The sequence below is a fragment of the Suillus discolor genome (genome assembly GCF_016758755.1).
Source record: "Suillus discolor strain FC423 chromosome Unknown F5147scaffold_12, whole genome shotgun sequence".
Taxonomy (NCBI): Eukaryota; Fungi; Basidiomycota; class Agaricomycetes; order Boletales; family Suillaceae; genus Suillus; species Suillus discolor.
The window spans coordinates 101,619-128,192 of NW_024541259.1; the positions used below are offsets into that span (position 1 = coordinate 101,619).

General features: G+C 49.3%; 8 protein-coding genes across 8 annotated transcripts; 3 read left to right on the forward strand and 5 right to left on the reverse strand.

The window, feature by feature from the left end:
* The first annotated feature begins 1,408 nt into the window (after positions 1-1,408).
* On the forward strand, positions 1,409-2,935 carry F5147DRAFT_680873 (uncharacterized protein). Its single transcript, XM_041436339.1, is given in 3 exon segments — positions 1,409-1,485; positions 1,496-1,649; positions 1,759-2,935. The coding sequence occupies 2 exon segments, from the start codon at positions 1,498-1,500 to the stop codon at positions 2,738-2,740; spliced, it is 1,134 nt and encodes a 377-aa protein (XP_041295818.1). The 5' UTR covers positions 1,409-1,485; positions 1,496-1,497; the 3' UTR covers positions 2,741-2,935.
* F5147DRAFT_45710 (sulfate transporter family-domain-containing protein) lies at positions 2,428-6,348 on the forward strand. The gene is made up of 19 exons (XM_041429904.1): positions 2,428-2,999; positions 3,064-3,145; positions 3,314-3,425; positions 3,482-3,557; positions 3,606-3,644; positions 3,704-3,879; positions 3,939-4,085; positions 4,145-4,202; positions 4,253-4,299; positions 4,356-4,443; positions 4,492-4,524; positions 4,581-4,681; positions 4,730-4,817; positions 4,867-4,955; positions 5,005-5,154; positions 5,206-5,508; positions 5,558-5,725; positions 5,774-6,199; positions 6,252-6,348. Exons 1-19 carry the CDS (start codon positions 2,830-2,832, stop codon positions 6,299-6,301), a joined length of 2,403 nt encoding a protein of 800 aa, XP_041295819.1. The 5' UTR covers positions 2,428-2,829; the 3' UTR covers positions 6,302-6,348.
* A 47-nt stretch (positions 6,349-6,395) lies between these two features.
* On the reverse strand, positions 6,396-10,505 carry F5147DRAFT_631273 (uncharacterized protein; the record flags this gene model as incomplete). The annotated part of the gene is made up of 5 exons (XM_041432795.1): positions 6,396-6,853; positions 6,911-7,562; positions 7,613-8,708; positions 8,737-9,169; positions 9,209-10,505. 5 exons carry the CDS (start codon positions 10,503-10,505, stop codon positions 6,396-6,398), a joined length of 3,936 nt encoding a protein of 1,311 aa, XP_041295820.1.
* A 67-nt stretch (positions 10,506-10,572) lies between these two features.
* F5147DRAFT_607986 (Alpha/Beta hydrolase protein) lies at positions 10,573-11,949 on the reverse strand. The gene is made up of 3 exons (XM_041432371.1): positions 11,656-11,949; positions 11,494-11,597; positions 10,573-11,429 (listed from the first exon to the last, which is right to left on the reverse strand). Exons 1-3 carry the CDS (start codon positions 11,708-11,710, stop codon positions 10,647-10,649), a joined length of 942 nt encoding a protein of 313 aa, XP_041295821.1. The 5' UTR covers positions 11,711-11,949; the 3' UTR covers positions 10,573-10,646.
* A 2,997-nt stretch (positions 11,950-14,946) lies between these two features.
* Positions 14,947-16,787, forward strand: F5147DRAFT_571395 (uncharacterized protein; the record flags this gene model as incomplete). The annotated part of the gene is made up of 3 exons (XM_041431046.1): positions 14,947-15,146; positions 15,198-15,297; positions 15,354-16,787. 3 exons carry the CDS (start codon positions 14,947-14,949, stop codon positions 16,785-16,787), a joined length of 1,734 nt encoding a protein of 577 aa, XP_041295822.1.
* A 2,089-nt stretch (positions 16,788-18,876) lies between these two features.
* F5147DRAFT_571207 (uncharacterized protein) lies at positions 18,877-20,055 on the reverse strand (the record flags this gene model as incomplete). The annotated part of the gene is made up of 2 exons (XM_041431036.1): positions 18,877-19,730; positions 19,788-20,055. 2 exons carry the CDS (start codon positions 20,053-20,055, stop codon positions 18,877-18,879), a joined length of 1,122 nt encoding a protein of 373 aa, XP_041295823.1.
* A 1,816-nt stretch (positions 20,056-21,871) lies between these two features.
* On the reverse strand, positions 21,872-25,316 carry F5147DRAFT_680889 (Fungalysin metallopeptidase-domain-containing protein). Its single transcript, XM_041436340.1, has 10 exons — positions 24,859-25,316; positions 24,326-24,802; positions 23,883-24,276; positions 23,681-23,818; positions 23,509-23,625; positions 23,297-23,453; positions 23,097-23,243; positions 22,869-23,044; positions 22,273-22,820; positions 21,872-22,216 (listed from the first exon to the last, which is right to left on the reverse strand). Exons 1-10 carry the CDS (start codon positions 25,243-25,245, stop codon positions 22,112-22,114), a joined length of 2,646 nt encoding a protein of 881 aa, XP_041295824.1. The 5' UTR covers positions 25,246-25,316; the 3' UTR covers positions 21,872-22,111.
* A 649-nt stretch (positions 25,317-25,965) lies between these two features.
* F5147DRAFT_680901 (uncharacterized protein) lies at positions 25,966-26,574 on the reverse strand. The gene is made up of 3 exons (XM_041436341.1): positions 26,341-26,574; positions 26,107-26,264; positions 25,966-26,048 (listed from the first exon to the last, which is right to left on the reverse strand). Exons 1-2 carry the CDS (start codon positions 26,438-26,440, stop codon positions 26,116-26,118), a joined length of 249 nt encoding a protein of 82 aa, XP_041295825.1. The 5' UTR covers positions 26,441-26,574; the 3' UTR covers positions 25,966-26,048; positions 26,107-26,115.

Here is a 26,574-nt window from a genome sequence, read left to right on the forward strand (position 1 = left end):
GGCAAAAGTTGCGGAGCTTGATCAACCCAGGCCTTGTTGACTGATGCTTCCTTTCGACGGACATCTCCTGAAATGTTGGTTCCCCGACACTGAGCCATCTGTGAGAAAGGGCTGCATATCTCAATTTCTGTCTGACCACGTCAGGAAGTTCGTCTTTGGATACAAGGTCCTTGCAGACGCTGATCAATTCCGGACGGAACAGATCCACCAGAGTCTCACGATCGATAAGAGTCATAGTTTCATGGTCGTCAGAGATGTATATGAGATGACTTGGCATCTCGTTGAACACGAGTTCTGCTGTGACGGTCATTATGTCCGCCTCGGTTGGAGCCACAACCTAAAAACCACGACCTTGAGCCAAATGGTCGTGATTTGAGTTTCCTCGGCAGCTGACCTGATCCACTTCTTCGCATGAACTTTCATCCTCGACATCAAACTCCACGCTAGGCCTAGTCAACGTCGTTTGCCAATGCAGCCCCGTGTCCGGTGGGGTGGTACCAGGAAGTGACATGACTTGTTGAATAAGGAAATGGTAGGGCGTGGCTGGCTCTCGATGCAAGGAAGGAACCTGAAAGTTCGGCTAGTGCCGTTGTACGTCCTGTATAGTTTGTTCTAGATCCCGTCCGTTTTTTTCTTGGAACCTCTGTCCGACAAATTATGATCAAGCTGCTATTGATCGAGGCTTCCGGATAGCCAAATTAGGACAGACCGGCCCAACGGGCTGAAGTTCCGAGATGGGGTTTTCCTGTTACTGAAGCAGTGCAGCGGCAATTTCAAACATATGGAGGTATTGGACGCTGTGTGATCAGGTGACAATCCTGGGGTTGTCAGTGACGGTCAGTTGGAGTTTCAAAGTTTGATTCAAAGTTCAGAGTACTCGGATCTTGCAGCTTCTGTTAGATGTCTTCTTTTCGCTGCTGGTCACCCGGTGAGACTAATACTATTCATCTCTGTACATGCATGGACTTACCGTATGATCTCCCCATTAAAAGAGAAATGATTGATTATCAGTGGCGTGGCACCTGCTTGTAATGGAAGAAGGATCTCGACTTAGGAGGCAACGGCACTGCCCGTTGTACGACGTTGCAACCTTAAAGGTCGCCACATCTGTGTATGGTAGGGCAATTGTACCATAGCAGTGATGAGCCGCATAACCGACCTGTCAGGTGCCCTCTCTATACAAGTCATGAGGTGTTGGTGACCACCTGGGCTAGGTACTATGTCATTACGCAGGTACCCCTATAAGGCACATATCAATAACGGAATATTCCGGTTTTGGGTCTGTCGACGGTGACTAGCCAATGGGTTTAATTATGTAAATATGAATTCAGACTCGTTTATCGAAATTATAAAATATTCACAAAACATTGCATAATCTAGTCGGATCCTCGCTTAACCGTTTCATCCTGAACGACTGGTTGGGTTACTCACGACACTGACACAGCTGAGACTCGAATTCATTATCTGATCACCGACATCCGTTTACTTATGTCTTCTATGACTGCTAATGCCGGTAGCGACAGATCAACTTCTTCTTCGCGAAGCCTTGGGGATAACTTAGAACCTGAGCATGCAAATGACGCAACCAAGCACGAAATTATACGCATAGTCTCACCACCGCAAGATGATTCCCCTTTGCACAGAGCTGGGTAAGTTTCAATAACAACATAATACGTTATTATGTGGTCGAAACACGGTCACCTGTCCATCATGCTTCTTTACGCATTCAATCTCCTAACTTGTCAAATTCAATTGCAGACTACTTCAACCCAGGAGCTACGTTTCCTTTACCTCGGTCACTCCCCACTCTCAAGACGACATCCGCGCAAGCACCGTCAAGCTTTCCAATATGGTCTTCTCTGCCTCCAGGGGCTCACCCTCCCCCATGATCCAGAACCTGTCTCCCACCGCAGGGCACAACGCACATTCGTCCTCTCCCTCGACCCACGGTCGAAAGGAAGCCGAACAACTACATTTCCCATCTGAGCTTACGCGAAGGAACATGCCTTCACGCGATTCATTCATATTTCCATCTGGTCATAATCTGCTCACACACGTTGGACCAGGGTCCCTCCCCAATATTCCGTTATCCGCATCTTTTGCACCCTCCTCACAATATACAAGAAGGAGCTCACATTTCTCAGCCCAGGACTCTGATCTCTCAGCCTCCACTTCCACTTTCGACTCCTCCAAAACTGCCCATCGTGATCCGTCGTCTGGCATGGCAACTCCTCGCGGGAGAGACATGTCTCATCGCACTATTGTACCTCAGGCTTCAGCACTCTCAGTTTTGCTCTCCAGACATGCTGATGGAGCACCCTCAAGCTCGCCAAGTCCAACAGTATTGCATAAAACTGACAGGCGGCAGTACTTCAATTCATTAGCAGACCCAGAGCAGGCTGTTTCCACCGTTAACCATAATTCTGCGGATCGCACCCTTCTGGCAACTAGCAACGTTCGCCCAGAAGTTTTACGTTTTGTTTCTTCTTCGGCCACAGAAAATACTCCATTGCTTCCTCCTCCACATGGCCCTGTGCCTGCTATTAATGGTCATTCCTCAGCGCCCTGGAAGCGCTCAATGTCATCAAAACGTTTCTCAAGCCTCGTGCATGGGTTTATGGGCGAGACACATAAGATTGACCCCCAAGAACTAGTGCGCACCGTGTTGAAAAGCCTACCTGCTGTGCTCTTGGGCACGTTGCTCAATATCCTTGATGGAGTTTCATGTAAGCCGTTCTGATGAATGTCACGTTTGGCGCTTTATTTCTTGCGATCTGATGGTACCTTCAAAACCCTTGGCGGCTATTGCCTAACCTACTAATACATAATATGTACTATATTTGTATGCTGTCTGACTCGGGCATCTTCCTGTTCCCCCTCATCTCCGATCATTATGGATCAGCTGCTAACGATGTCGCTGCAGATGGAATGATCATTTTTCCTGCATTTGGTGTCTTTGCTGGATTAGGTGGGATGGGAGTGTCGATGTTTTTTGTCTCGTACGTCGTCTCTAATCATTGCTTCTGATCAGAATTTTTATATTCGACATTTGTCAACAAACAGCACAGTGGTAGCACAACTCGTTTATTGTTTTGGAGGGAGCAGCTTTGCGGGTGCCAATGGCAGTATGATGATTGAGGTTGTGGTACGTGCGTTTCATTTACGTTTCAATTGGTTTCCGTCTATTTCCCTTACATTCGCACGTGTCGACCTTGCTTGTGCCTGCTTGTTTGTTTGTTTGCTTCTTTGATCGCTTCCGCTACCCCGGATTTGCACACCCTTGAACTTTCTCTGATTTCCTTTTTGATGGTAGCCCTTCTTTCACATCCTTGCGTCCACTATAGCACGTGATATCGGAGACGAATATCCGAAAGAGATCATTGCCACGACGATTGCGGCGTTTACGCTTTCGTCCGTACTCACCGGTAGGTCGCATCTAGCTTAATTGCCGCGTGTTCACTCACCCATGTGATTTGCGTAGGGCTGGCCTTTTTTCTCCTCGGCTATCTGCGTTTGGGTGGACTCATCGGGTTCTTCCCGCGGCATATTCTTGTTGGGTAAGCCTTTTACTGACTTGGCGGGACTGGCGCTCACGTCACACACAGATGTATTGGAGGGGTTGGCATCTTCCTAATACTTACAGGGTATGTTCTAATTCAGTCATCATAATAAACCACATCGAACAAATCTCAATGTGAAACAGCCTCACAGTAAGTACGCGTCTCCCGTCCGATGCACTCGATCCGCCGACGCTGGAGACCCTCCGGTACTTCATTCTCAATACACACGCCCTTTCGCAATGGGTTCCTCCCCTTGTCCTGGCAGTGCTTCTGAGGCTCATCACAATGCGATGGAAACATCAGCTTGTATTCCCTATCTGTACGTCCCAGATTACTGACCTTGGCATTATTTGCTCACTTCATGCATGAACGTTCCAGATTTCATGATTATACCTGTTGTATTTTATGTGGTCGTTGCGGCTGCACGGCTTGATCTTGGTGCATTGAGGAGGGACGGCTGGCTTTTCGATATGGCTGGAACTGGTGGTGGGGAGGACAGGTGGTATGGATTTTATTCATATCTCGGTAGGAAATTTTCTATCGATTAGATGATCTCAGGGCTCATTCCACGTTAACGCGAGCAGATCTTGGATTGATCCGATTTACGCCCCTATGGACGACACTGCCGATACAATTTGCACTGCACGTATTCCATCATTGATGTTGTTGGCCTCGCTAATGTTTCGTCTCAGGTTGTTTTTCAATATCTTGCACCCACCTTTGAACGTTCCTGCGCTATGTACGTTCTATCCAAATCTGGATGTTTGGCGAATAGAACATTAACATATTTTACAGCGGTGTCCCTTGATGAAGACGTCGATACTAACAAAGAGCTTTTGGGACATGGGTATTCAAACTTACTTGCCGGGTTTTTAGGCACGGTGTAAGTGTGTTCCTCTAACGCTCGCCAGTGATTGCTCACACGTTGCAGACCAAACTATCTTGTCTACGTGAACACCTTATTGTGAGGCGAACTGCCATTCGCTGTGGAATAAGATAGCTCACATACTGATTTATCAGGTTTTACCGCGTGGGCGGCGGGACGCGTATTGCCGGCTTCCTGCTTGCAGTCGCTACGTTTATCCTACTAATAATAGGGACAGGCCCCATCGCGTATATTCGTATGTGGCATAATTTCCATACCCTCACTTTTCTGACAATTTAAATAGCCATCATGGTTGTCAGCGCCCTAATCTTTGTGCTCGGCATTGACCTTGTCAAGGAGGCATTGTGGGATACACGACACCGAGTTAGCAGGTCAGTTTTTGCACATCGGTGTGATATGCAGCTCATAAACATGCATTAGGATGGAGTACATCACGATAGTCAGCATCATGGTTACGATGACGGCATGGGACTTTGTCATTGGTGTTTTGTTTGGCATTGTCGTCAGCTGTGAGTATGTCGTGTTTTCAGAGTAGACTGTGTTCATAGTTTTGGATAGGTTTCTTCTTCGTGATACAGAACTCGCAGAGAAGGAGCATACGTGCATGTTATGCTGGAGAGTCAGCAATCTCCACAGTCAGGCGGCCTGCTGCACACAGGGCGTACATTCGAGAAGTGTCGAAACAGACAAGGGTGCTTCGTCTCCAAGGCACGTGAAACCTTTCTTGCATTGTAGCATCATTTAATTGTTGGCATCCAGGATTCCTTTTCTTTGGCACCATCGCCCATGTTGAAGAGACTTTGAGAAACATCGTCGAAGACGCTACCTGGCAACGAAATCCCGTCCGCTTCGTCGTCGTCGACTTGTCCCTTGTGGTAGGAGTGGACATGTCTGCCGCAGAAGCTTTCGTGCGTGTGCAGCGCTTGCTCGCTGCGAAGGGCGTGGTATTGGTGTTTTGCGGTGTTACCGCCGAAAGCCCCTGTGGCAAAGCGCTGAGCTGTGTGGGAATCCTCCAAGAACCATCTGTCGAGGTCTTTGAGACCTTGAATGATGCGATGGAATGTGAGTTTTATCTCTTTATGTCACGAACTTGAGTCGATGTTATTTGCAGGGACTGAAAATGCATATCTGCGAGCATGGTTTAGAGCCCAGAAGTCATGGACAACTCCTATAACGCTTCCTGGCCGCAGAGATACCAGCCTTTCCTTTGACGATACTTTGGCGGGATCTCCGAGGCAAATGCAACTTCGTGATGTAGGAGAGCGCACGATCGCTGGTGGTCAGTTTATCGTCTTAGCTAACAGAACCGATTCTCATCGTCTAGCAGAATTTCTCGACAAGGATGCAGAGAATTCTTCTGAGCCATACAACACCCTTCTCAATGCGTTCTCGTCGTATCACGACGTGGACCAGAAGACGTTCAAACAGATCGCCCCATACTTTGAGCGATTCACATTCCCAGACGGTTTTGTCCTATGGGAGAATAATGATACCCCCGATGGCCTGTATATCATCGAGTCAGGTATCCTGCGGGCATCATACAAGTTTGCAGAGCATAGCCCCGTCATTGAAGAGTCGATGGTGTCGGGTACTCTAGCAGGCGAGCTTTCTGCTTTGTCGGGCATGCCGCGGAATGCCCGCGTGGTTGTAGAGCAGCAGGCTGTATTGTGGAAGCTGTCTCTCGAAAACATGCGTCGATTGGAAACAGAATGTCCTCATCTTGCACAGGTTTTTGTGCAACTTGTACTTAAAGGTAAGTAGCGGCTTTAGTCCTGAGCATGAACTTACCCTGTTTCTTATCTCAGCTGCAAAAGTCGACACCGACATCCTTCTTGCTGCCTTAGCAACAAGATAAAAATAGGGATATATATACTGGAAGTAAAACATACATAGCTTACGACCCACAGATATGAAAAGCAAATACACGAACACGAATATGACCAAGAGTGTTATCGAAGTGCCACTTCTCGTCCTTGTATTTCTCGCAGGACCTCGTGGAACCGCAACGACCACCACCCGCGTTCTTCCCTTTCCTGTTGCTCCGCATCCCCTGCTTGTCCTAGTTCGACACCATGTAACTGCATGGAAGGACTTTTAGGAAATGGCAACCCTGATGCGAGGATGGATAAGACTGATTGACTGATCTCAGATTCTTTCGACGCATGAGCCAGGTGGCTCTTCGCAGATGGCGAAGACAACGACTTCAAGGTGTGCTGACAACATTGTCTCAGTGGTACCAACCATTCCTTCAGAACGGCGCACTGCATGGATGCCTCCGATACAGAAGATCGAGAAGTGCCGTGTGACAACGACACGGTCAAGACACGACCTTTTGAATTTGCGTGTCCTCTCTCGAGCTCCTCAGCAGTCAGTGGAACTAAATCTAGTGAGATGGACGATCTTCTATCTGGGTTAGATCATATAAGTGCTAGTTCTGTAAGTGACTGTCTTTCGAGGTCCTTACCTGTCTCGTCTGTCACAGAAAGGATTCTGGAGAGACCAAAGTCCTCGAGTATGCGCAAATTTGCAGAAGTGCGCTGGGAATCATCGTGGTGATTGGAGGCGGAGGTCATCATGATTGAGTCTGTAAAAACGAATAACTGAACGTCAACAGCCGGAGACTCGATGCGAAGCAAAGGGCTATTTCTGGGCCCCGCTTGTGACTCAGATCGGAAGTCGAATGATGATGGAGCAGTACGAAAGGATTGTAGTGACGCTGTCGTCGAGGCTGTAGATTGGACTGACCCACTGCGCCCACGCCAACCTTTCAGCGCATTCGAGAGTCTTTCGTTATATCGTGGACGCGAATCAGGAGATGGGCTTTTCAGTGGCTCTGTAAAACCATGCACGTTGGTGGAAGGGCGCATGACCGGTAGATCATCGTCGTTTTCCACTCTGGCACATGCGACAGGACCGTGCATCAGCAGACGCCTATCACGGCAAGGAAGTTGGGAGGGAACGTTCGTTATACGTGAGAGCATATCTTTTACAAAATCGTACTCGTCCTCCCGATCTTTGACTTCGCTGAGAACACGGATCGTGAGTTTAGCAGAGTGAAGAACAGATAGTGTTGATAGATAGTCGGGATGGGACTTCGGGGTTGCGTGCCAGAGCCGCTAGAAGATCTAATTTCAGTCATGAGAAGTAGACAGACACACCGACTCACATGAAAAAAGTCAGGGTATTGGGAGAGCCTCTGAACAGGTTCAACCAAATATTTCTCCAATGACCATCCCTGACAGGAGGAGGAGCGCTCTTGTAGCTTGATAAAATCTCCGATGTCACTTTTCTCCTGCGCGACCAGATGTTCGATTCTGGTTGCAACAAACTCTAGCTTTACCAGGTAAGGTTGATATATTTCAAGCTTTGCCATAAAAGATCGAAGAATTTCCCCGACACACTGCAGGTCGGAGTTGTGCACATCCCGAAGACCGATGAGACTGGCGGATAGTTTCGTGTGGAGATGTACGATGTCTTCTAGCCAGTCAAACAGCCTCGAGACGTCGTCTGGAACCCCAGAAACCCAGACCTTCGTACTTCGGACGCGTAGGGGAAGGATGAAGAGCTGTACCATGTTCTGCAAGTTGATTACGAAAGTTTCCTCTGACTCCGCCAGTTTCCAGACAATCTCTTGTCGTCGTACCTCTACCTCACCGAATCGTTCCAAAATATGCAGACGAAAGTCTTCCCAAGACGCGTGAATATCTGAAGAAGAACGTCGACGATCCCGATGTGCATTTGTCCGATCCGAATGCAAGAATTCGCGGGCTACTGATGACATCGATACGGCAGAAACAGACGATTCAGATGATGTATAGGATAAGTCACTTTGTGTGGGTTGAGCCTTCATGGAGGATTCGAACTCCTGTGTTGCCAGTCTATTGAGGAGCGAATCAGTATGTACGCCATCATCTTCACACTCGAATTGCCACGTGTTTCCGGCGATTGACGACATGTCACTGTCAGCATGCGTGAGGCAGGGTTCATCAGAAGCGGAGCCAGAAAATGACGTAGAAAGTCCAAACGCCTGGCGTTCGCGCACTGCAGCCTCGTCTGATGTGACCATCATGCGCGTGAGCTCTGAGGAGTATCGTTGACCACCGATGTCAATGTTAGGCATATTCTCCGCTGATGGATGCGATATCTGTGAGTTTAAGTAGGTCGGATGAACGGAACGACGGGGAGAGAGTAGGGGATGCCCTGAAGACGGTCGTTCAACTGATAACCCCGACTTCCTCGCTGATACAGTTACTTCTGTTAACCTCAAAACCCGTTCCTATGTAGAATCACCTACCATTTCGTTCATCAAAACGCCACCGGTTGCTTGGTTGCTTGTCTTTGAAGGCCCTGTCTGCCTTGGAATGATAATGAGAATGACCATCTCCAGGGGTAGACGATCGGAGGCCTTCGTCATTTTCGTCGTCAAAAGAATACTCTGAGCCAGAATCGTTCTCCTTCTTGAACGATTCATCCGACGAAGATGGGTTCGGGACATGGATCGAATCGCTAGAGCCACCGATAGCGAGCCCTTCTTCGCCAAAATACTCGCTCTCTTCGCTTCGAGCTGGGTGATCTTGAGAACTAGGGTTCAATCCATCGACTAGTCCAAGGAGTTCTCTTTTTCGTCGATCAGAGGATTCATCACCATCAGCCATCGTTTCCGAAGCCGGGTAACTTGATCCGGCACTACTCAGGGAATATCGATCGGAAATTGTGGAGTCGCCTCGCTCTCCGCCTTGATCCGCACGGTCAGAAAAGAGACTCTCGTTATCCTGAATGCTGCCATCGTCGTTGCCAGCACTCTCGCCTTCACTGGTGGTTGAATGTATCGAATGAGCCGAATTGTCGGCAAACATGCCTCGAAGTTTTGCCCCATAGTCCGCGAATCCAAACCCGAGACCGAAACGCTCTTTTTTCTTTTCAGGTGCCTTAGAAGCCAAGAGGCGCCCTTGTGCGAACGAAGGCTGCTTTGGGAACATGACAGGGGTCTCATCGCTCTCTGAACTGGAAGATGGGAAGACAAAAACATTGTCAGCGGTCAGTTTCTGACCTCGGAGGCTTGAGCTAGCTCGTGGTTCTGCGTCAGTCAGGCTATCTTGGGAGCTCTCTCGTGGAGCGTGTCGTAGCAGTGGTGGTACAACACGTCGAGGAATATTTGATCGATATTTTTTTGGTTGGGGAGTAGCCAATGAACTAGTTAAAGGTGCCGAATTATGCGGTGCACCAGGGTCTGTGCGAGCGCGGGTTCTTTCCGTTCTTCTGCCAGGGACGATGTTGGTTGTGATTGAAGGTTGACGAAGTGGTTGACTTTTCTGTTTGTGGGGGAAAGGCAGCCTTGGCGAGAAGCCCTCCATGGGAGAAGTCCAGTCCAGTTTTCCACTGCGCACTAAGCCGGCGGACCGAGGTGCCTCAGAAGCTCGTTCGGAAGGTCGATCAGATGGAATCATTGTAGGAGCGTGGGGTTGAGCTTTTAAAATGGGCTTCGGTTTCTGTCTCAAAGCACTGCGTGAGGGACGTGAAGGACCTTCTGACTGTGCTACCGGAACCTGGTGACTTGTATCTCTCGAACATGACGAAGTAGAGGGAAGTTGAGGCGTCCTTGTAAGCTTGGGCGGGGGGTTTGAATAATACTGACCAATGTTGGATCGATGGTCCAACTGCAGATTCTCATTGGGTAATGGAGACGGCATTCCTAGCTGTGACGATGGCCTTGTCATACGATCGACCGTGTCCTTTAGAGAAGGTAGCAAGTGCGCTTCCATAAGCCCCAGATCTCCTACTTGACTTCTACGCTTAGACCTGTAATTGGTAGGGTAGTCGACATGGAGAGAGTGAGAATCGGAAGCAGAAGCAAGAGAGGACTGCGAGGGTAGCGGCGGAGTGCTCGAGGTATGCGGTTGAGGACGCGATTCGCGAGCACGGCTTCGGTTTGCATCGTAAGGTACGCCCGCTGCAGCTGCATAGTGCGACGGAGGAAGGAAGCGATGCGCAGGGGAAGTCGGTGTAAGGTTTGGAGCGGGAGAGCGGGAGGCATGGCGCTTCGGCCAGGGGTGCGACATGAACGTTGACGTTGAAACTGGAAGTGGTGAATGCCAAAATTGACGCGTCTTGCTAGTCACGTGAAACTGACATTGAAGGAACATCTTGAATTCGGTGACTGTAATAACTAAGATCTAGGAGAAAGGCAAACTTCGTACAGGCTAGTTAATTCTAACTTTCATCCATTTCACAACTTCTTCTCCCCATTCTTCTCCTTGACCGGAACATAAAGCCCAGTTAGGGCTGATGTGATTGTGGCCTTTCCCAATGATCATCTGGGGCGCCTCTCCACGTCGCTTCTCGATATCCGGTATGATCTCTTCCCACGATAGCAATAGCCAGTCAGGCTCTCGCTCTGCCCTGACAAGAAGAATATCAGGGTGGTCCTTGATCTGTTCATCAGATAGAGCATTCCAAAGCGCCCTCGGCTCTCTCTCCTTCTGTTGCTCCTGAGAACCAATGTATTGCATTGTGGGAACCTCCATCTTGAATCTTTTCTTCTCGTCAACCATGAACCAACTACCACCAGACCAGATGACGCCTTTAAATCGAGGATTTACGGTACTCGATACCGGCGGGTAAAGGCTCAACATTTTCGTGTGCACGTCACCCGCTGAGTGGCCCATGATAAATATAGCATCTACGTCAGGAGCGGGTATCGAAGGTACGCCAATGACATCGACGTTGGCGCAAACCCAATTGACTGCATCACGGATGTCTTCGGATGAAGCCGGGAATTTGACCTCCGGAGTAAGTCTGTAGTCCGGGATGATGGTGATGAAACCGTGTTGTGCAAAGAAAGATCCAAGGGCGCGATACCCCATAGAAAATGGTTCAGGAAACTCCTTTGATCCACTGTTGTATCCACCTCCATAGACGAAAAATAGGATCGGTGTCTTCTCATCCTTAGTGAGAGTCGAGTTTAGCGGGTAATAGACGTCAAGCTGCGAGTAAGTAATGCATAGTGAGGTTAGGAACATGGCATCCGAAGGTTCGATCGTCACAAACCTCATTTCTGGTGCTGCGCTTGTCATCATATACAAAAGTCTTGCGTTCTATCTTCTCTATCTCTACCTTCCTTTCATCTAGAATAGGCACGAATGCTGCTAGAGCTGGAAAGCAAGTCGGCTGTGAATGAAACTATGCCATACTAAGAGGTAGAAGACGTACTTCTCAAGTTGATGGCCGCCACACCCGTTTCCGCGAACTTTGAGATTATATCCATGCTCAAGATCCTTGATCAGAACGACAACGAGTGGGTGTGAAGATATTATGGCTAGTGAGATATGATGGTAAGTTATATTTGGCCATCTACGCTCAGGCTGTGTAGTGACAGATCACATTGACGAGGGTGGACACGTTTCACCTACACAAAATGGGATCAAGAAAGCTCTGAACTACCAAAGCAATTTCAAAGTTCGCGCTGCCAGTAGGTGCACGTTCCACGTAATTGAAATGACAACCAAGCTAGTAGTGATAAGCACTAGTAAGCAAGCTTGATACATGAACTTGAAACCGCATCATGTGACCTACGCTAACGCTGGAGTCAGCTGGACCCACCCACCACTGCCCCATGATTCACTTCCCCGGCTTAGGTCTATGTTTGGGGCCAATTCTGCATCATCCCCAGAATCTATCTCGCCCCATACAGAGCGCTGCGGAGAAATCTATTAGCCTAGGCTGCGAAGGGCCTTTGCCGTCACCGCAGTGCAGGAGTGGGGCTGCGGCATGGGGTGTCACCGAGGACTGATGGAGTCTGAGGTTAAGCAGTGACACTGTGACACCATGGCCGAACGACAGAACTTCTAGTTACTCAACACTTCGAAGTTCGGAGTGGCGCATCAACCGGGCAAATCCGACACCTGTCCTCGAAGACGGGGTTCTCGAGTCCGAGGCTTGCCTATCGTTACCCAAAGTTACAAATGAAGACACCTTCCTCGATCGCGGGTTTATCTATCCAGAGCACTGGGTCAGATTCTAGTCGTACGTTCCTTGATGGCGACGTAAGGACATACTCAATCTCATGATTCTCATCAGAGTGCAGTACTGTAATACTCGTACGGTGCCGTATTTTGTGCAGGAGACGAGGCCCTTGGCAGGCGAAATGGTGTCATGGAATCGGAACGTGTTTGCAATCGCGTTCGCCATCTTGAAGCACGTTCCACACAGCGTTACATCACCTACTAGCAGTATGTGGTATGTGAATATCAGACTAGTTATCTTTAAATCATTCTTGGCCGAGATGCTGAGTATGATTGCAAGTCGACTGGCGAGGTACGGCGACAATGGGAAATCCTGGTTAATGAGGCCTCTGCGTGCCCATCGGTGCCTTGTCTTCTGCTTGTCACTTAGGCTCCACCTATTAAGACCTTCCCAAGCTGCAAGACATCCCCATCGCTTGCCCGGCGACTCCTCGGACACTTCTATCGCGGTTATACTTGCTTCCGACTCCTGAGGGTGATGATCTCCCAAACCTCGAAGTGAAAGTGCATGGCGATGACGACACAGCAATTATTCGGGAGGGCGGTCGATATGTCCCGCAGGGCTGGACATAAAAATAGACCAACCAGACAGTAGGTCATAATAACAATCAAAAGTTGAGATCAGTGAACGAGCCAGGCGGATGGCTATCTGCTCAATTAGAGCGGAGCACTTCGAATACGGATACGGTTCCGAAATTGCTTCTGATGGAAGTGGGGACAAGGAGAAAGTTCATGGAGATTTGGCGGATGGTAAACTGACAATAAGCAACGCTCCGTGGACCACATGGAAATTCGGACATGAATTCTACACTATACTAGTGCGTTCAATACCGTCGAGACTTCGGTTCCAGAGATATGGGAGGGTGATCACAACGGGTGGTTCGCAACAAGATCTATGGATGATCCATTGGATTGCATGAATGGGAACAAACTTGAAAGACCAGCACACAATGGGCGTAGCTTAGATAGATAGAACACTTACGAGAGAGAGGCCTTGCCCGTAATGACATGATGTTATGTCATGCAAGAACATCAGCATTGTGCTCCATCTGGGCCAAGGCTTCATGCGAAAGAGCGGACAATTTGGTCAGTAAAGCGAAGTAAAGATCAAGATGGTTACTAGACATAAATTGTGTCCAGGTTCCTTGCATGGATATGTTTACAATTGTAAAAGGTGATAGTTTGCTAGGGTCATGGCTCAGTGAGTCATGAATAGAAGTCTTGGTGAGGTGAAACCGCCCTGTAGTATGTTACGGATGTACTATCCCGTAATCTTGTCTGTAAAGAAATTCGAGAGCTTTTGGATTTAGGTTAGGGTCATAGGGCGCCGTGCGTCGTGTAATGGGGTAGCTCACAGAATTATCCAAAACTGGATGCGAGCAGGGACCCACTAGTAATGCATAGCAAGGGACCGTTGAGGCTTCGAATATACAGATCGCCGTACAAAAAGCTGATGAACCTCCGTCATTGGTAGCTCTGTAGCGCTCTGGCGCATGGTGTCATGGAAGTAATTGTTGTACCGTCATTGGGTGCATTTGAAGAGAGCTTATCGATAATCGCCACAAATACTACTTTTTGATGTGAAGCAAATAAGTTAGTGGGAGACGCGGAGACGCGGAGATGTATAATGTGAATGTGCCGTTCTGCCACCATTCGGTTCCGATTCGAGGATGGATTCTCAGGATAGGCATGATGAAGTAGTGCAGACGAGCGTGGAGTCGAGCCTTGATCATAAAAGTAGAGAACCGGACGGCAACGAATCGAGCAGGTGAAAAACTACATAATCAAGGTTAGGTTATGAGTCACGCAGACGCTTAAAGCCTCGTGTAGTCAGTAGTAACAGGTAGTAATAAGGCTTCACTCGACCGCCAACGCGATTTGTAGTAGTAATAACAGTGCGAAAAGGCAGCCATGAACGTCTTGATGGGAGTCACCAATGATTGTCATGATCGAAATATAATATATCGTGGCACGTAGTTGAAAGCCATGTTCCAGGGTTGATTATTGGTAATTTGTCATGTGCACAAGATTCTGAATCTGCTGGGTAGTGATGAATGGTAGTAGTAGAAGTGACTGCGGTGTTGAGGTGTATGGGTCGCGGAGAAGGGATAAACAAACTTGAGCTCGAGGAGCGGTTGCATATGACCGAGGCAGGGCTGGTCAGCGCCAACTGAGGCCGGTGACAAAGGAGGTCCGGCTGGTGGTGGCCGAGATTCTGATTGATCGAACTAAAAAGGAAAATGGTTATGTAATCGTGTAGAACGGATGATCCGCATTTGACTCCAACGTGATTTCAAGTTAAATAGGCTTGTCCGATAGTCACCCGATAGTACCCTCTCTTCCTCGCCCAACTCGCACAATCCTTACACCACATCACTACTTCACCAGTTCACCATCTATAATACCTCCTTCACCAGCTGTAGCCCACCCACATCTGTAGTATACACGAATCCCAACTTCTATCTTACTGTTCGTAGCCATGGCCACTACATCCCAACCTATCGCTTTCCAGTCTCCTAATCATCCTGATTTCCACATGGCATCTGGTTCATTCACTGGTAACAATAGTGCTAGTGCCAGGTCTTACTTTCTAGGTTCACCAATATCGTGGCGTGCCGGCTCATTTGGAAGCCGTTTCTACCCTGGTTGTTCCCCTGGTCAACTTCTGGGTCCATTGGAGTCAGTTGATACTTCGCTTACCATGTATACGTGCTAATCTCATTTATGTAGCCCTAACGAATTCAAGTGTGCCAAGTTGTCGTCTTCTATCGATAGTGACCGTGGTTCAATTCTGAACGCTCTCGGTGCCTTCGACAAGGAGGACGAAATGGTGAGTCGTGGCATTCCGAAGTAACCTGTGCCAGTCTCATGGTTGTACCCTCGTAGTGTCGCAATTACACATGCTGTGGTCTACAGTTAGATGATTTGCATGCTCTGCTACAACATTTCGAGGAGGTTCATGTTGTCGTGCTTGACCCGTTTGGTCACCCTCAGTTCCCAGTCGTCCCTTCTCTACCTCATAACACGATTCCGTCCTACTTCTCAGAACTTCAACAGCACCCTCAATCTTACAACCAAGGTGGCTTTGATCCTGATGACATGGAACTCGATATTGATCAGGGCAGCATGTCAAACGCGCCAACGCCCCCTGACACTCCCCTCAGCACTCCCCTGTCATCACACCCTACTCATTCGTTTAACCACTTTGGACAGTCGAAGCCTGCGTCCCCACATCTTCCCGTGTCGGCATTTGATACGACAACCGTGCTTCCTTCCCGCTCTGTGCATGGTTCAGCATTCCCACCGTCTCGAAACGGTCTTCCAAATGTAGCAAATGCACCCGATGCATTTAATGCTTACGCTGGTTATTCTGACTTCTCATCTTCAATGCCTGGCACTGTTCCTTCCTCAACTGGAAGCGATGATATTCACGCACCTGTCACACCTGTCAGTGAGCCGGGTAGTCCCTACGGCTGTCTTCCCCCAGCTGTGGTATTCTCCACATGCAATACCCCTGTTACCACTCCTTCAGCCTCTCGCATGCCATCTCCAGCAAGCGCCTCGCCCCATCCCGCGCCCCCCTCGGCCGCTCCTCATTCCTCGGCATCCTCGGATTCCCCTTCTTCTCCCAAAGTTCTTACATCACAGCAAGTCAATCAGCGTGCCAGTACCACGCTCTCTCGCCCTGCGTCATCATTACTATTATCGAAGCCTTTCCGCTGCCCGAAGCCAAATTGCAATAAGAGTTACAAGCAAGCTAATGGGCTCAAATATCATATGACTCATGGCAGCTGTAACTTTGCGCCACCCAAAGACCTCGAGCAAGTACAAGCACTACTGGCTAGTAAGCGGTCCGCCCGCGAGGCTGCTGGGGACGATCAGGGAATCACAGAGGGTGACATGCGTGAAGTCGAACGGGAGGCAGAGCGCAGACTGCGGCCCTTTGCTTGTGGGGTCAGTGATTGCCAGCGCCGATACAAGAACATGAACGGTTTGCGGTATCACTACCAGCATTCGGGTGACCATGGTACAGTTGGCTTGGCCCTTCTTGCCAGTGGACAGCACGAATGTCTACAACATGCGCATGGACGGAGCAGCAATGCAAGCTCACGGCATTCAACACCGGTGACGAGCGGAACCTCTACGCCAGTAAGCGGACACATGACATCGACGTATGCTCAGCAATATCAGCAACAGATGTTTTACTCGTCCGCACAACAGCAGTACTTGCGTCAGCAGCAGGCTCTACAAGCACAAGTACAGATCAGCTATCCTGTTGTCTCGGCTGAAGCTGTCCCTATCATGGTTGCGCAACAATAAAGATATACCCTCGTTCAAAATGTAACAGTCCGAAAGGATTATGCACATGTGATTTATGGACTATTCCTACTGGCTGTCGAATACCCTCCTCGCTTCCTGTCGACCCCATCTCCTTCACTGTCTGGATCCCTGGTAGAAAAGTAAAAATTATACTTATTGGTCGACTATTGTTTATATTCTCATTTTTGGCGTTCCTCACTCGGCCTATCTCCTTCCTCTATGCGTTTCTTTTCCTACCGACTCGTGACACATCCCAGTCAACGCCTATTGTTTTTCAGAATCATTTGTTTCCTTTGCGTCTGGCGCGTCTGGTACGACATGCTGCTTCCCCTTATTTCTTTGGTTTATTCCCTGCGCCCCCCGCCTCTGATAGAGTATAGCAGCTTTCGTACATTCTCTAAAAGCCGGGATTGTATATTATTATGCAGGCTGGCATCTCTTTAATCTTGATCTCTGTCCATCTCTCATACACGTATTGCGTATATTTAACACTAACTATCCACATAAACAGTATGACCGCCTATTTGACGTACAGTTGTTAATTGGAGTGTGCACATGTGAGCCTTCGGATGGTCGAATGGGTAGACAGCGAAATCGGGTTCAGGCTATGGCCCTGAGCGACACCTTTAGGTAAGTAGCCAGAGTTGTCCTATTAATAGCTACGTCACACAACGAGCGGGGTTTGAAAACTGGTGAACTGTGACATGTGACCCTTGCCAGCAATCATGCCACGCGTTGATCGGAATCAAAGTGTGCGGTGATCGATCTGATAGTGACTTTGTCTCCCCGCTCTTTGTATATCCTTTCAAAGGCAGTCCGGAGCACGCTCATCAACACGTGTAGAGCCTTGGGCGCAGCTGCGGCGATGACTGATATCCCCAACATGTGTAGACGTATATATACATAGCACACACCAGAGAACTGGTGAGAAGAAATATATCGTAATATACAACAAAGTATCTCGTCTACATCAGAACAGCGATGGGATGCGATGACTTGTACCGGAAAAAAGTATTTCCAAATTACCTAAACCGAAATCAGTAGGCAAGCGGGGTAATTAAGAGATGGGAAGTAATGGAAGAAGAAGATTCTGTATGAGAAGTTCTAACTGAGACGTCAACGCGTCTGACGACTATGTACGATAACTCGTGCGTGCTCAGGCTGCGCAGCTCATAGATCTGGGTACCCCGTGATAAACTTTATTCGCAAATTTGAGGGGACGTTTCAAATCTGCATTGGGCGCCGTACATTAATGTTGAAACATAAGGAGCCAGCTATGTATACGATCTGTGGAGTGCAGGAGCGATGGTTCTATCGAACGGCGCTGGAAGTCCAGGGACGATAGAGCCTGCACAAATACCACGGTAAGATTATGTCAGCAGATATCACAGGTGTGAGCAGTCCCCAAAGCGTGAGTGACCCTAAAAATATTTAAAGTTTATTGCGAGCAGACCATGACGCCCGCGACGTTCCTAAAAAAAGTGTGAAATTATATTTTATCTTGTGCTTACAGAATGAGCTGTTGTCAGCAAGTTTCGAGTTATTAATTGTGGGGATAGCTTGGCTGTGACACGTCGACATCGTGAATGATTATGATGTCCTGAGAATGAAGACGACGCCACGTGGTTACACAACGCCTTTTCAATGATGTCGTGTAAAAGCAATGCAAGTCTTTTGACAAGTGCAGTACAACCTTTCACCTGGCATCACTTAGCCAAGCGTGATGCGCTCCGCCTCTTAGTACCGAAGGCACGGGCTCGTGGCAGCCTATCACGAGCGTGAACTCGTTTGTCAGAAGAGGAAAGAAACGTTACATATTTTTGACAAAGTTGCAACGGAGATGAACTCGTTTTTGATGAAACAAAGGTCCTGTGGGAGTCGAGGATATGGAGCCGTGACCTCGGAAAGATGCTAAGATAACAAACAACAAACTTCAAACGTACATTCTTGTTTATTTCTACTGGCGCAATGATGTAAATTGCCTCCGCGGTATCAAACGCCCCTGATAGGGCCCTATGCAAATGCTATACAATGTGTCCGAAACCACCCAAACCGTTCAACCAAGTAAATCAATGATACAACTACACGTTCATGCCACAACCTCACATGTGGATACTATGGCATCCTGGAACATCTGCAAGCTCGACGAGTCGCCCTCAGCTACCGTGGCGCTGATCGGCTTATAAGTGACGTAGCCCCACTCAGCATCGAGTACGACATATCCACTGTCGCCGTCCACCACAAGCTCTCTCAAACTGGTGAGCTCATCCGCCCATCGTTGCCAGATGCTTGACCATAGCCTGGCATCGACTGACGGGTTTGCTACATAGCTCGCGCATGATTGCAGCTCCAGATGATGCAAGCGACTCTTTTGGCGGATGACAAACTCTTCGACGCCATCAGGAGAGGGCATCTGATCAAAGACGGTATTTTCGAGCACGAGCGATTCGAGTGACGGATAATGGAATGATGAAAGCTTGGTTTCCAGGCTGTGGTAGGGGCCCTGGGGGCTGCGTAGCTCGAGTGACTTGAGTGTGGGATTGGAAAGGGGCAGGAGTGCGCCAAGTGATCCGTTAATCTCCTTTGATCCCGACCAGGCACTGATATCGGCGTTTGGCACGACAGAGAGCGAAAGATGGGACAGGGGCGAGTTTGTGAGGGTAGAGACGAAGTCATAACATGCAGCAGGCATCATGACTACATTGTTGAGAGAGAGGGATGCCATGCGGGATGTCTTCATGGCGTGGTATATGGAATGAATAACCGTGAGCTGCCGACTCGTAAACCAGAATGGGCTCTCGCGGATTTCCTTCCCAGACTGGGAGATGAACGTTGGCCAAAAATTCGCGGCGACGCATTCAAGTCTGGGGAGTCTATCGAGTGAGCAGAAAGCCTCGGTCAAGGACTCCTCGAGGTCAGCGACTTCCAACATGTCCTCGATTTCTGCAGGAACATTCTATAATTAGCTCCTATACATAGACAAAAGGAAATAGAGCTCACCAATGTTTTCTGGGGGAAATTGGAAACATTCATCGTCACGAGAATCGTAAACGACTTCTCGAACATAGGGAGCAAGGTTGGCGGCAGCAATGATCTGCTGAAGGTTTTGTGCGCTCTGGATGCTGTTTTTCACGTGAAGTTTGCTGAATGCGATGGGTGTGACGAGCTCTCGGTACGCTTTGTTTAAAGAGCGCAACTGGAGAAGATCAATCACGGAGGAAACATTCCGGACGACAGAGTTGATAATTTCGATGGGTAGATCGCGCATTGTGATGGAGGGGGAGCAGGGTCTGGTTTGGATGAAAAGGAACGGCACGCGGCGTGGTTCCATTTTATATTTCCCATGTGCGCTTGGTATTTCGTTTTCAGTCAGCACAGGATGGGTCAGTGAACCGAAATAAACTACATTGGGGTACTACTAGTCCCACAGGAGTTCTATCGGATTGAGCACTTGAAATGGTCGCGGAACAAGGCGAACTGGACAAATCCGGACACTGCTAAAGATGGATCTTGTTTTTCCTCAAAAAGGAACACGAGATCATGATCAAAACTTCGTGGGATGAAGTGGGAGTTGATCTGGCCTCGGTTTGGCTCGAAAACAATCCATCATGCCAAGTGCTTCCGGTGCAGTCGGCACCCCACACAAATGTCAACGTCACTGTAAGTTAGAGAATTGGACATGTAAGACCCGTACATTGCAGTGGAGACCGCCACATTGATTACTATAAGTTGCATCGTAAGAGTGAAGAGCTGGCTTGGCGCAGTATGGATGAAATACCCCCAACAGCGCTGCATCCAGTCACGGTACAACGCAGTATTCAAACTCCGTCGCGGCACGTATCGGCAGGTGACATCTTTGTCCGTCCAAGTCTCACTCAATTCTTCCTTGTGTTGTCTATCTTAGATCTGAAGAATTAATTCGTGCTTAAGTAGCTAGTACTAGAATGTGAGAGTGCGTGTGGATTTTACGGCAAGGGATAGCGCGCAAAACAAGGCGCTCGGGCACGCATTATGTTGTTGCCGTTATTGTCCGATCACAGTAAGTTTCTATAACGCCCCGCTCTGTTGTATCGAGCCCTATCTGCTTCGATACGGCGTTATATCTGCTCGATGCAGTCCATAGTTTATCCACACTCGATGGCTACCGCGGTCGTTTCAAAACCTCTTATCAACTGGTTGACATCTCCGAATCCTTGTCAGGGTCCAGGTCCGCCCACCTGTCGGTGACCCTGCATAAATCACGTCGTACCCGAAGACACCTGTAAATCAGTGTTTCAAGTTGAACTCTTCTGGCTTGACGGCGGCGTCCCTGGGTGTGTATCTTTAATAAGTCAGATACTCCACGTAACGCATTCAAATTTAGTCATGCCTCGCACCACCCCAGCTCCATCGGACTCTCACTTGCTGCGGCTCATTTTCTTATGTTGCTTCTAGTCTGATTCGTTATATACCGCAGTTATTTCTGAAGAGAAGAAACTGCGGAGCGATATCGTAGTCTCCAACTTTTCGCAGACCAGACGAATGAAGATAAGATAGTGGTCGGATGTCGGGTCCGATGATGAAATTTGACAGTATTCCGTGCCCGAGGGCTCGCGCTTTATTTTCATCTGATCATGATCTAGAACTTCAGTCGTTGTTCATCAGGAATCCACTGGAGCGCTGACAACTGGGAATCAGGAAGGAGAAGAACATCTATTTATATCCACCAAACAACTACGCGCGCAGTTTACGCGCACTGACTGAGGGCTATGGCAGGCTATGGCATGTCTTGCACATCAGCTGTCAGTGGTGTTGGAGGAATGAATTGTATGTTCAGACTCGCCAAGCTTGAATATTGAAATCACAGAAAAAATGCAACACCGGAACTTCATCTGAACTTAAGGCCTAAGGTCCCCGTTCACGGTACCTGGCCTGGTGTCGGGCGTTTGCTTGCGCCCTCAAGCACGGCTATATTATTATTCTCCTGCCGCATCTTTCCCCATCATCTCCATCTCCCTGCAGCCTCCTCTGACGTGAAACAGCCTCAGGTAAATCTTTAAACTTAAGTTACTGAACTAATTATACTCAACATCAGGCATGTATCATTCATACCACAATGCATCATATCTTATCAATTATAACTATCATACAAAGACTATGTGCAACCGCAACAAAACCAAAATATCCCAAGCCAAAATAAAGCTAGCGCATGATTACATGGGAGCAAGATACCGATATATATTCTATCCAGACTCTGGATATCACTATCATCTAGCCGTGCGTCTCCAATCGTGTATATGGATATCGATCAATGATGCGAAACAGTTAAAGTTTCTCGCCCACCCTCACAGCCAGCATCCAAATACACCGCAGTCATCCTCTGGGTCATCAGGGATTGGCTCAGGTGAGGGTGCGTCGTCGCTTTGACATGCAGTGGGGACTTTGAAACCCTACGATGTAATCGTGCGTCAGTCACAAAAAAGGTAACTCAGCGAAAAGGACTTACATCCTCCCTAACACCTCCACCCCACGGTGTACGCCCCTTAACGGTAGCATCAATGCCCAACCCGCTCTCGGTAAAGCCCGCCCAAATATCACAGAAGTTCTCCCCACCCGTAAGTACTTGATCAGCCTGCACGATCGCATCACGTGCATCGAAGAAAGATGGGCTACATGGCTGCAGCTTCATCCCGTTCAACACAAGCTGCACCAATAGCGAGTTACCGTGCTTGGGGACGAAAGGCTTGTCGGCGCGGTAGAAAGCAGCGTAATCGGCGAAGCTAGCATCGTGCGGGGGAGGGAACAGATTATCTGTGAACCCGTGCTTGGCGATCAGCCTTTGCTCCAGGACCCACAACATCTGCGCCCAGACCTCCCCGATTGCGTGTACGCCCCAGTATCCGGGCTTGTCGAGCGTCTTGTACGTGCTAGGGTTCACTGACTTGTCAAGACTGTACGGGTAGTTCCGGATACCCCCCGGACGGTTGGCAGCCCATGCGCCCATGGCGTAATCCTCGTAAGTGGAGGTACTGCGAATGGTCGTGGCGAGGAAGTCTGTAGATGGTGAGTTTGTTGGTTGTTGAGCGTACAATCAAAACTTACCACCCCAGCCCTCTCCCATACCACCAGCCTCACCCCAGCCGAGACATCCACTGTTCTTGGGGCCACCCGTCAAGCGCGTGCTGAGACCATGAGTAAGCTCGTGGATAACGATACCAGCTTCCATGTCGCCATCACGATAGGGGTTAGCGGTGTTCCACAGGTACATTCGGCATTTGCTGGTTCACAAAGCATAAGTATTGATCAGAGCAAGGAAGAAAAACAACCCACCCATTTTGACCATCGGGAGGTGTCATGAAATTGGCATTGTTGAACCCACTGCCGTCCTGTGCATTCGTGATCACAGCATCTGATTCCTCACCGCCGCGCCCAAAGTTGTACTGCTGGAAGTTCCCAGCCTCTTCAGTGAAGCCGTACCTGTCACAATTCGTCACATGGGAAAATAAGAAATAATCGTGAGTAGAACGCACCGGTAGGTCAAGTCGTGGAACAAGTTGCTCGTGTAGAAAAGTTGCGCCACCGTTGCATCGATGTGAGCATGCGCATCGGCCAAGTTTTCCTCCGAGTTGCCCTTCTGGCTCGGGGAGTATGGGTAGTTGTAGTGGACGGCTAAAGTTCTCACGTCGTCTAACAGACAAGTGTCATGAAAACTAAAACTAAAACAAGCTGCGCAAGCACTCACCACCCACAGCGGTTCCCTCTGGACGGCGGTTATTTATCCACGCGTTGCGCCCCTCCCAGTTCTCGTGTGCAAAGACATTGTTGCCCCACGTGGTGTTGGTCGTGCGCCAGAACTCGCCTGCCGTTCCGCATGAGGTCTATAGCACGAAAATGTCAACTAGAGTATGACGAACCTTTCGCACGAAGTGTAGCCCTCTCCTCCTCACTAATGCTGGGGTCTACTCCCCACGGCAGGGCATGCCACCCTGCCGGACTTGCGAGTTTGTCACCCAACTCAGAGGATTGGACGCGACCATGAGAAGGGGGGAAGTCTGTGGGTGCCAGAAGAGGCGTGAGTTGATGTTTGGATCACGAAGGGGACACAGCGAAACTTACCACCTGCCTCACTCAGCCCCTTCCTTTCAGCAGCCTCAACAGGATCGTTGGTGCCCCATGGGAAGACGTTGTAATATGCTTTTGGGAAGTCAGGAATTGCAGGGCCACTGGACCACGTGGCACCCCCCTTGGCAGCCTTGCTCTTTCGGAGATCTGCCACAGCTTTACCCTTCCTGAAGCGACCACCAACCTTCTTGGTGGAGCAGGAGGGGGCGTTGGAGCCTGCAGGGATGAATGAGGAGAGGGGAGGAAGCTGAGCGTCCTCGGGGTGAGATTCAGGGGAATAAAGAGGCATGGGGCTGTCACTGGCCCAGTCCACGGCGGACACAATACGGTGGGGAAGAGATGCAGAGACTGTGGCCTCATACCAGTTGTGCTCCATCTCGACTTCGAACTGTGTAATGTTCAATATTGGGTGAGAAAACTGGAGGATAAATACTAACGCGATGTACGAGCTCGAGATGCACGGTGCCATCTGCAGAGGGTACCTGGACCCAGACGACGGAGGTCTTGACCTCGCCGATGGTTCCGGGAGCACCAGTAATGGTGAGTTGCTCGGCCTCGTGAGGAAGGAAGCCGGACATGTGAGCCATGGTCATGCTCGCCAAATGATCATCGAAACGGGTGTGGATGTCTTGTGCGAGAGCGGGAGACGGTACAGCTGCAAGAAGGAAAGTAAGAAGTGCACGAGGTGCATCTTGTGGACTTGGGACGTGGTCATCGAAGGAGGGAGTTGGGAGGGAGTGGATGTTAGGGAGGGCAGCGCAGTTGGAGGAGTGAATGTGCTCTAGCTCTGGGTGTGCACCGTCAAGGGGTTTCTGGCTTGACCAGGGGGAACGAGCGGAATCAAGTTGTGCGCAGTATTCTGCGTGGGGATGTGCACCACGGGTGTGTGATGACGGAGCCGGACCGGGGTAAAACTGCACGGAGTGAGCGCTTATGAAGTTGACGCGTCACCAACATGACGTATACGCACCGAATTACCGTAACTCAAGACAACGCCGTCCTTGATGTTCAAGTTTACATTACCGTCGGCTACATGGACACCCTGAACGATCTGACGTGCGTAGACGTGAGTCACTCCGGTAGTACGATCCGTGTAGCTATCGCTGCGGATCACGTAGCTCACGCCGTCGTCGAGGTCTACGATAGAGTCAAGGAATGTCTTGGCTACCTCGTACGGGTCTACCCGCACTCTGTCTTGAGTAGAGAAGAGTACGGCGGGAACAGGCTGGTGAGCACTACTGTCGAAGCGGGCATGAGGGAGAACAGGACCAAATGAAAGGGACTTGCGACGCTGCGGTTCGGGAATAGCAGCAGCGAGGCCGAGGAGAGCGAGGGTTACAGTTGTCAGTCCACGCATTGCAAAGCTAGCGGAGACCTTGGTTTCACTTCACCATTCTGTTTTGCCCATCAGGTTTATATCAACTCAGTCCACGTAAGCGCGGTGAATCCCGGCGCGGTGGCTATACACGTAATCTTCCAATTATGGCGGGTCAAGATAAGTCGCCTCGAGGAGACGGAAATGGGGTTGTTGGCTTGCAAGGCTCAGATCAGAACAAACCAGCAAGCTCGATCAGGTCGGTCCTCCTCATGTACAAGAATGAGATCCGGCGTGCGAATTCGCACTTGGGGCCCCGTGGCATAATTTTCTTATAGTAAGTATGCAGGGACGACCAGGCTACTTATCTTAGTACCTAGGAGACTATCTCATTCCCACACCCAATCCACGCGTCTATCGTTTGCTCATCACTGCATCACTGTCGACTCCTTCTTGTTATCGCTTTCACTCTGATTGTCCTTCACGAAGCACAGTGACATACATATCTCTATGGCGACTAGGATATGCATCAGCATCATCTCTTTCTCCTATCTAAATGGTGAGACAGTCTTGCAACGGAAAAGGCTCGTTCATTCTTTGCTAGACCTGTTCTAAGCCTGAACACCATTGAGTGAAGCCTGTAAACACCCAAGTGCAAGTTCTCATCCGCCGCTCTCGACCGTCCATTTAGAGATAACGAATCGGGATGTTGGACAATTCCACCGGAAATCACGCCTTGAATCACGACATCACACAGCACAATTGGTTCCAGACGCGGTATATTTATCGACCACTCCTTCACTATCTCCTTTACGTATCACAGTACATTATTCCACCGACATCCTCTGTCGCGAAAACAACATCAGCACTAATATTCAAGAGGTGCAGGAAAATCGTGCTCACCGCTTACTTTCACGTGCAGAACGCACCACTGGTCGTGGCTTCACAGCAAGTAGGGCAGGAGCAGCCTGCAACGTACACGAACTCGTCGGTCGATGCACATTCATAAATGAACGCATTTCCGCCGTTAAGACTCGCGTCTTGTGAGCACCCATAACCACCTGCAAGCAAGCGTAAGTACACCGTCGAATTATCTGCACACCCCGCGACACATCATTATGTGGCAAGAGCACTTACCTGGGGTGTCGCAAGACTGGCCGATAGGGTTGTACGCGGTGGCTACGCCAGCCATTACCGCAACAGACACGATCATAGAAGTGAGTGAGATGAATTTCATGTTTGTAATGAGGAGAGTGCTAGGGCTCGATGATTTATCTTCTGTTGAGTTGAGTGGAAAGCTGCGTTCCTCCTCACCTTTTATACTATAGCCCTAGCATGCCCCAGACAACGATATATTCCTCCATATCATAT

What these genes read in the sequence shown, in the direction of transcription:
- F5147DRAFT_680873 (XM_041436339.1), top strand. Translation starts at nt 1,498, where the DNA reads ATGACTGCTAATGCCGGTAGCGACAGATCAACTTCTTCTTCGCGAAGC. An exon ending in TCCCCTTTGCACAGAGCTGG is followed by an intron (nt 1,650 to 1,758) that starts GTAAGTTTCAAT and finishes ATTCAATTGCAG; the next exon opens with ACTACTTCAACCCAGGAGCT.
- F5147DRAFT_45710 (XM_041429904.1), top strand. Translation starts at nt 2,830, where the DNA reads ATGTACTATATTTGTATGCTGTCTGACTCGGGCATCTTCCTGTTCCCC. An exon ending in CTGCCGATACAATTTGCACT is followed by an intron (nt 4,203 to 4,252) that starts GCACGTATTCCA and finishes GTTTCGTCTCAG; the next exon opens with GTTGTTTTTCAATATCTTGC. An exon ending in GCCGGGTTTTTAGGCACGGT is followed by an intron (nt 4,444 to 4,491) that starts GTAAGTGTGTTC and finishes CACACGTTGCAG; the next exon opens with ACCAAACTATCTTGTCTACG.
- F5147DRAFT_607986 (XM_041432371.1), bottom strand. Translation starts at nt 11,710, where the DNA reads ATGGATATAATCTCAAAGTTCGCGGAAACGGGTGTGGCGGCCATCAAC. An exon ending in GGCGGCCATCAACTTGAGAA is followed by an intron (nt 11,598 to 11,655) that starts GTACGTCTTCTA and finishes CTTGCTTTCCAG; the next exon opens with CTCTAGCAGCATTCGTGCCT. An exon ending in AGCGCAGCACCAGAAATGAG is followed by an intron (nt 11,430 to 11,493) that starts GTTTGTGACGAT and finishes ACTTACTCGCAG; the next exon opens with CTTGACGTCTATTACCCGCT.
- F5147DRAFT_680889 (XM_041436340.1), bottom strand. Translation starts at nt 25,245, where the DNA reads ATGCGTGGACTGACAACTGTAACCCTCGCTCTCCTCGGCCTCGCTGCT. An exon ending in TCTTGAGTTACGGTAATTCG is followed by an intron (nt 24,803 to 24,858) that starts GTGCGTATACGT and finishes CACTCCGTGCAG; the next exon opens with TTTTACCCCGGTCCGGCTCC. An exon ending in ATCTCGAGCTCGTACATCGC is followed by an intron (nt 24,277 to 24,325) that starts GTTAGTATTTAT and finishes AACATTACACAG; the next exon opens with TTCGAAGTCGAGATGGAGCA.
- F5147DRAFT_680901 (XM_041436341.1), bottom strand. Translation starts at nt 26,440, where the DNA reads ATGAAATTCATCTCACTCACTTCTATGATCGTGTCTGTTGCGGTAATG. An exon ending in CCAGTCTTGCGACACCCCAG is followed by an intron (nt 26,265 to 26,340) that starts GTAAGTGCTCTT and finishes GCTTGCTTGCAG; the next exon opens with GTGGTTATGGGTGCTCACAA.